The 7757-nt window shown below is 49.7% G+C and overlaps 1 protein-coding gene across 1 annotated transcript; it reads right to left on the reverse strand.

Annotated features, from left to right (window-relative positions):
• Nucleotides 1-259: 259 nt before the first annotated feature.
• Nucleotides 260-6678, reverse strand: Spata3 (spermatogenesis associated 3). Its single transcript, XM_076866419.2, has 3 exons — nucleotides 6300-6678; nucleotides 2649-2820; nucleotides 260-362 (listed from the first exon to the last, which is right to left on the reverse strand). The coding sequence occupies exons 1-3, from the start codon at nucleotides 6676-6678 to the stop codon at nucleotides 260-262; spliced, it is 654 nt and encodes a 217-aa protein (XP_076722534.2).
• Between the last annotated feature and the right edge of the window lie 1079 nt (nucleotides 6679-7757).

A 7757-nucleotide genomic window follows, 5' to 3' on the forward strand; every position in this document is an offset into this window, starting at 1 on the left:
AAACTGCTGGGACCACAGGCCTGCACCACCATGCCCGGTTGTTTTGATGATCTTAACAATGGTCTTGTCATGATCTGAGGGCATCCAGGGCTTCCTGAGAGCCATGTCAGCTCACCCTGAGGCCAGAAATGAGTCACTCACTCTCAAGCTTTCCCTGAGAGGTGGGGGACATGTCCACCTGCAGACACATCCATTCACAGAAGGGACAGGGGCTCTTCATACCTGCCGGACCTTGGGCTGGGGGCTTGTTCACAGGGATTCAATGATGTAGTAGGCAGCTCCCAGGGCCCCCAGAGCCACAGCAACAGACCCAAGGGCTTGGAGCTCGGGAGTTATGCCGAGTTGAGCGTTTTCTTGAAAATCTGGAAAGCAAAGCAGGTAGTGGGGGTTTGGGAAGAGGGCTTCCCAGTGTCTGCAGCAGGAGGAAATGGCCACAGTGGGGTTCCTTCCCTGAGGATGGGTGGACTGATGACCCATCACAAATATATGGGGACCCTCTTGATCTTCTCTTAAAAGAACGCTTATTCCCCCCACCCCTTCCAAGACACCCTATTGCGAGACCCCTGGGACCCAAGGATAAGCTGGTCTGGGACTACAGCTGCCCAGGAGGGGAGCAGGTGACGAGGGTTGAGGCCCAGTGTGCCAGGCCCTGTGCTAGACATCGCACACCCAATGTCATCTTCAAGCCTCACAACAATCCTATGAGGTAGGTCCTATCATTTCATTCATTTTAGAGATGAGGAACCTCAGGAAACAACATATCACATCCCACTACGGAGGTAAGGAAAATCCACAATTCCTCTAGTCACTGCAAGGCAGGCATTTTAAGAATGCAATATCTATTTTGATAAAATAGATATTGATAAAATTGATAAAAATCTTACAAAATGGGGATTCTTATCTCATGAATGTGTATTTTTTTCCCCGTTTCTGGGGATTGAACCCAGGGGCACTTTACCACTGAGCTACAAACCCACTCCTTTTATTTTTTATTTTGAGACAGGGTCTTGCTAAGTGGCTGAGGCTGGCCTTGAACTTGTGATCCTCCTGCCTAGGCCACCAAGTCTCTGGGATGACAGGCATGTGCCACTGCACCCGGCTGTGGCTGTGTATTTTAAGCCAAAGCCAACGTTACTCTTCAGTGGCAATGCAGAGTATGGAAGCAGCTGCTCACATGTGGACAGAACTGAGGCTACGCAGCTGACCCTGGCCAGACTGGCCCTGCCCCTTCCCCTTCCTTTCTTAATGCTGAGCCTTCTGTTTGCCTTTTCCTGAATTTGGAATGTTCTCCCCTTTTTATTTTAAGCAGTGGAGCATCCTGAGATCCTTTTAGACTCAGCTCACGTGCTGGGGACACTATGACCTACACTGGCCCCCAGTGTAGACTCACGTACTCTCTTGTTCTGACACTCCTGGAACTTCTGCCGGGCACAGCACTTCTTACCTCGCGTCCTCATTTCTAATCGTGTACTGCCAGCTCACCAGGCAAGCTGCACACATTTTAAGGGAAATGTTCTGGCTCCCCGCAGTACCACTGGTTGGTTTTTGACCCCATGAGGACTCATGGCACCATCTGGCTGCACAGGGATGGACACACCAGGTGTGGGAGGAACTGGGCATGGTGAGAGGTGGGCGGGTCCTTCTTGGATGGGGCTTACTAGGCGGTGAAGTATTTCTGGATGCAGGCACCAGACACCCTGGTATCTCTTAGCTTCTCTTAGGTTGGAGATGGTGTTTCTCATCCATAAACAGAGGAAGGACTGGGTTGGGGGGTGCTGAAAGGAGGAGGGGGATGAGGGCGGAGGATGGGGTCCTGCTCCTGGGTGAGGGGGTTGAAATTCCCAGTAGAAGGGCCTGCTCCGTGGAGTACAGATGGGGCTGTTCAAGAGGGACCCAGAGCTGGGTGTGGGTGGACATCCCTCTTCCAACCCAAGCAAATGACCAGGCAGCACTGGGAGAATGTGGGGGTGGGCATCTTCAGCCTGTTCCTGACATGAACAGGGGACTTCTTTTGAGGGGCAATAGCAGCCATGACATTTCTTTTGGTGGGTTTGTGGAAGAGGAAAAGCGGGGCAGAGACTGTGGGTGAGGCTGTGGGGCGTGGCCCATTGGCAGACCAGCCTGGGCCCACATGACCCTTGCAGTCCCCGAAATCGCCTGACATGCTCTGAAGGGGTTGGGGTCCTGTGATCACCTGGAGGAGATTATGAGTTACAGTCAGTTTTTATCACTAAATTCCAGAGGAAACTCCTGTGCAGGACAAGAAACTGAAGGCCCGTCTATGGTGAAGGCCTGGAAGGTGGTAAAAGGCCACCCAGAGCGTTTATTCACAAAGCTCCTGTAGGGCGTGGACGTTATGAAGGGCTGGGAGGGATTGGGCTTCTATGGAGAAGAGAAGAGTGAGATGACTTTGGAGCAGTTTCCAGAAGGAAGGCAATGGCACCTCTCTGTGCAGATGGGTGGGTATCCCAGGGAACAGACCTGGTCAGAAAGGGCCCCTGCCTCCCAAAGCCCAAGAGAAGGCAAGTGGAGGGCAGGACGTTCCTTCTGGCCCATAATTCCAGATGTCGCAGGTGATTGCTAACAAGGGACAGAGCCTGGCTCTGGGAAGTGTTTCCCAGGCTCTAGCCGCGCACGCGCTCGGGAACCTGTAGAAGGTGAGGTGGTTTGGGAGTCCTCTCCCTGACATGGCCTGGCAGTGCTGAGGCAGAAGGACATCGAAGATGCGTCTGTGGCACAGCCCCAGACGACGCCAGCAAGCAAAGCTGCCCGGACATACGGCACAGGAGCAGGTCTGAGTGCCCACCTGGGTCTGAGTCCCTGGTGGACAGAGAAGGAGAGAGATGAGGGATGCACCTGCCCTGGGAAGGCCGGGGGAGAACCTGGAGTACAGTTCTAGAAGGCCCACAACAGACACGCTGTTCGTTCGTGGCCATGGCAGGGTTCCCAGGGAAACCCGAGAGCTTTCCAAGGCATCATCAAGGATGTGGGACTGAACCGCCCAAGGAAAGCAGCCCTCCCACAGCACAAGCCCTTCCCAAGCGGGAGGGGAGACTAGCTACGTGGGAGAATGTCTGGGTTCCAGAGCCGTCTACCTGGGAAAAATAAAATACCGACAATGCCGCTGCTTACACCTGTATGGTGTGCTATACCTTCCCCTCACTGGTCATCTCAGCTAACTGTCACAAACATCCTGTGAAGTGGCATCTTGTTAGTATCATTTTATAAATAAGGAAACTGAGGCTCAAAGGATATAAGGATGTGCTACCACAGCAAGTAGATCGCAGAAGCGAACTTTGACTCAAGGTGGATAACTGGTTTTCTTTTCTTCTTCTTCTTCTTTTTTTGCAGCACTGGGGATGGAGGGAATTTCTAACTTTTAAAGTCAGCAAAAACGATTGCCATGGCACTGACAAGAATGACCCAGCAGGTGACTGAGCCCTCCATGAGGCTGCACGGAGACTCCTGGAATCGGAGGTACTGTGCTCCATTTATCTGGGGGCTACTGATTCTTCCCTAAGACAACCACTGCTTTGGTTTATGGTCCTGGAAATTCTTTCCTCAAGGAAATCTCCCATTTTCTGTCTTCTGGGACGGCAACCAGCAGAACTCGGAGTTGGCGCCCTCTGCTGTTGGGTGAGAGGACTTGAGGCCTTTCCCCCCTCCTCGCTACTTTGCAGGATTAAGGATTCTTCCAGTAGCCACACTGGTCAACCAGAAAACTCAGCATCTTTCCAGCTTAGACCAAACTCCTCACATACTTTTCCTGACGTGGGGAAGGCATGGATTCTAAAGGCAAGACTTATCCTTTAAAAAAAGTTTTAAATTGAGATGTATTTCCAAGACCACACAATTTAGCCTTTTAAGAGTCTTCAGTGGTTTGGGGCATTAAGTTGTAGGACCATCACCATTATTTAATTTTAGAACATTTTCATTTCCTGAAAAAAGAAAATATACCCCACACGACATCATTCCTCCTTTGCTAGTCCCCTCAAGTTTTGGGGAATAATTTGCCCATTCTGGGCATTTCATGTAAATGGAATCCGACAATGTGTGTGTGGGGGGGGATTTGTTTCTTCCACTTAGCCCAAGTTTCATCCACATTGTGGCATGCATGAGAACATCGTGTCTTTTTTTTTTTTTTTTTTGGCTGAAGAATATTCCACAATATTACATTGTGGTTATTTCACACCACATCTTGTTTATCCTCCTTTGGATGCCGGACACTTGGATTGTCTTCACTTGTTGATTATTATAAATATTGATGCCCTGAACACCCACCTGTAAGCTTCTGGGTGGGTGTTCTTAATCCTTGGACGTACACCCGGGAGTGGGATCATATGGCTCCTTCACATCCCTCTGGGGAACTGCCGGACAGTTCTACAGCAGTGGCACCACTGACAATCCCTGTCCCCCGACCCCCTGCCCCACGTGTGAGAATTCCGATTTTCCCAGATCCTCAACCTCGCTTGCTCACTATTGTCCCTCTTTTTGATGACAGCCACGCTACTGGAGGACTCTCACATTCTTGAGCTACACTACTTTGCCTATAGAAAGGCTTGGCTTTAGAAATTGACTTCCTTTATTTAAAGACCTCCATTCCCCTATCTCCAACACTTCTTCCCACTTGGATTCAAAAGGGGGAAAAATTCCTTTGGAAGAAAGGTGTAGAGTGACTGCTATAATCATTAGTGAGCTACCCATATGTCTTGCTTTGCCTCCTCAGTAAGCTGAATTCCCTCCTGGGGTGAGTTATAGGCACTCGTTAAAAGATTTAGGAATGCAAAGTGAGAGTTCTGGGGTATTCCACACAGACTGATCATTTAGAAAAGTAGACCAGGACTGGGGTGTAGCTCAGTATAGAACATGTGCCTAGCATGTGCAAAGGCTCTGGTTAAGCTCCAGTATTGCCAAAAAAACAAAACAACAAAAATGTTTTACTTTCTACAGACACCAGCTCTGAAGGTTATAATCCTGAAATGTTTGTGTCCATAGTTGATGCTCACAATATACACAATATGCGGTAGAGCACTCAAGACCATTGCCATATGTCAAGGATGGACTCTAAGCTATAGGAGTCTTGTTGTCACAGTAACTTCTTGGATTTAGCACCCTCACTTGCATCTCTCATTTGCTACCCTCCCAAAAGGATGAACTGTGGCTGAAGGTCATGGTAGTGACACTGGCTCACGGCAGGTGCAGGAGAAGCCTGGAGAAGGGTGTTCTTCCTCCTGGGGAGACCACAAGGCCTCCTGGAATTGAAAGGTGGAGCTGTGGTTACGAATGAGGATTCTGGAGAAGAGAACAAGTTTCCCTCTCACTGTTACAAGCGCCTGCTCCAGAGTGAGTTTGATTCCTACGAGTTTCCTTATGTATAGAATGGCCACAAGATAGTGCCTCCTTCTAGGGCTGTCGGGTGAGCCGACAAACCTAGATCAAGCTGATGCTGGGCTTGCGCTGAGTGCAACATCAATGCAGTTAGCCAGTGCCATCGCGTTCGTAGTACAAGACAGCCCGCTTCCTGAATGCCACTGAACTTCTGCTACATACCCACGCTTGCTCAGACTCTTTGTGACTAGGCGAGAAGTCAGGAGCACTCTTCCTAGACAGCCACTCACTGTTGCAAAGTATTTTTTACCTTGAGCAGAAATCTGTCTGCCTCTAGCATCTCCCATGGGTAATGTTGCCATTTTAGCAAATAAAAATGTAACAGGAGGTCCATGATTTGGGGACACACATATAAAAAATTCTCTGTTGTTTGTTGAAATTAAAATTTAGCTGGGGAATCTTATATATTGTCTGGGCCTCTCCATGGCCCTTAGTCAGACTTCTGGGGACAACACAGAAAGACTGTTCACATCTTCCTCTGACAAATGCGTCCTCCAACGCCATCAATAAATTGTCATACACCAAATGGTTCTCATTCCCCTGCCTCCTCTCACCCTCCATCACCTGGACTATCTTCTTTGGACTAGTTTGTTAGTCATCTTTTATAGTTCCCAGGCATGGCCTGATGAAGACAGCAAATCAGTATGATCACCTCCCTTGTTATAAACCATATACTTCTCTAAATGTACCCTTGGGCTCTAATTTTTTTGCACTCACACTGTACTGCTGACTCCCTAACAAGCTAGTATTACTCTAAAGCCAAATTATATGTACACATGACTGTCTCCAGCGAGACTCATGATGGTGAGAAATGACAAAATTCAGGAATCTTGGTCTCTGAGGTTAAAAAAAAAAAAATCTTGTACCCTCCACAAGCACAGTTCCAGAACACATTCACCACGCACCCCTACCTACAAGAACCAGCCCGGAAACCCCATCCACAGGAAGGCTAGAACTGCTGAAGTTAGAAGTCTGCCCACCTTTCCTAGGTGAAGAAGCTGCTTTTCTGTTGGTGTGGGGGGACGACAGGCATTCAGACGACGGATGAGCTTCCGGCTCTGGGAGGGCCTGGGACGCGGATTGCTTTGGGCTGCTCTCGGGGCTCATCTGCTTCTGAGGGCTGGATTGCTGTGTGGTGCACTTGGATGGTTGCGTTGTGGACTGGGGGCTGGGATGGGTGCTCTCAGAGCTGGGCTGCTGGGAGGTGCTAGAGTCGGAGCTGCCCCGTGGAGAGATGGACGAGTCCCTGGGTGGTCTGGCCTCGGACTTTTTCTTCTTGCTCTTCTTCATGGTGTTTCCTCTTAACCTAAACTTGAACCTACATGGAGCTGCCTAATCTTTGGGCTCCCTCTTAGAGGGGCCGTCTGCCCCTGCCCTCTGCCCTAGGTGTTCAGCCCTGGTCTCTGACTGAACCCAGGTCCCAGAGAACAGTCACTTATACCCCCTGTGAGGTCACAAAAGCCAGGGTGGCTCCCACAGCCAGGGCTCCGGGACAGTCTTCTCTGCAGGCACCAACCTGGTATCCCTGTTCCTCCCAGCTGCCAGGATAGGCAGAGGGCTGCTTCTGCTCTGCCCCTTGCAGGCTTGGTTTAGCCTGGGGACCTGTGACAACTGGACCCCACGATTCTGCGGCCAGAACACCACCTTCAGGCTCTTCATCACGGGTGTGTTCCTTGGTCCAAGTGACCTATCTCTTTCGCTCTAAGACACCCTTGATGGGACACTCAGCTTTATCACCCATTTCCACATACAAAAGCAGAGACACAAACATCCATCTTCACTATGCCTTTAGTAAGCTTCGTATAACTTTTATGACGATTTGGGGCTTCTTTGAGCACTTGACCTTCCACAGCCCACAGCCTCTATCATTTCTGATTAGCTTCCCCAGCCTCCAAAGCCTGCTCTCCTCCCACTGTGGGAGGGGAGCTTGTTGGCTGTTCCAACTTTTAAAAGAAGCTTTGAATATTTGAAAAATTCTCCCTTAAAACATATCTGCTGCTCAGAACACAAACATTTTTCTCAAACTCATTACGATGGCAAAACCTGAGGGGTTATTCCCAAACCCGCATTGGTTGGGTCAACAGACTATGATCTTCATCTACATTAACGTGATTTTCATTTTAGGACAGAAGAGGGAAAAGCATTTTGAATCGACAAGCTCAGCTTCACACTTTGCAATGCGAGTCCTGTTCACAGAGGAGACAGAATTTGCCGCAGGGTGCATCGATCCGCAGGTGAGAGAACCAGGCCTACCCCAGCCTGCAGCCCCCAGGGAGGATGCCTGTGCCCACCACAAGGTTTGCTCGGAGCTAGTTAGATACAAAGGATTCAAAGGAGTCCAAGGTCAGACCCAAGCCAACTGTAAAACT

The sequence above is a fragment of the Callospermophilus lateralis genome, chromosome 9, assembly GCF_048772815.1.
Source record: "Callospermophilus lateralis isolate mCalLat2 chromosome 9, mCalLat2.hap1, whole genome shotgun sequence".
In the NCBI taxonomy this organism is placed as follows: Eukaryota; Metazoa; Chordata; class Mammalia; order Rodentia; family Sciuridae; genus Callospermophilus; species Callospermophilus lateralis.

Excerpts from the sequence above, each read along its gene's own strand:
- Spata3 (XM_076866419.2), bottom strand. The coding sequence starts at position 6,678 with ATGAAGAAGAGCAAGAAGAAAAAGTCCGAGGCCAGACCACCCAGGGAC. Across the intron at positions 2,821-6,299 it reads TTCCGGGCTGGTTCTTGTAG|GGACTCAGACCCAGGTGGGC; the intron begins GTAGGGGTGCGT and ends TCTGTCCACCAG. Across the intron at positions 363-2,648 it reads AACCACCTCACCTTCTACAG|ATTTTCAAGAAAACGCTCAA; the intron begins GTTCCCGAGCGC and ends TTTGCTTTCCAG.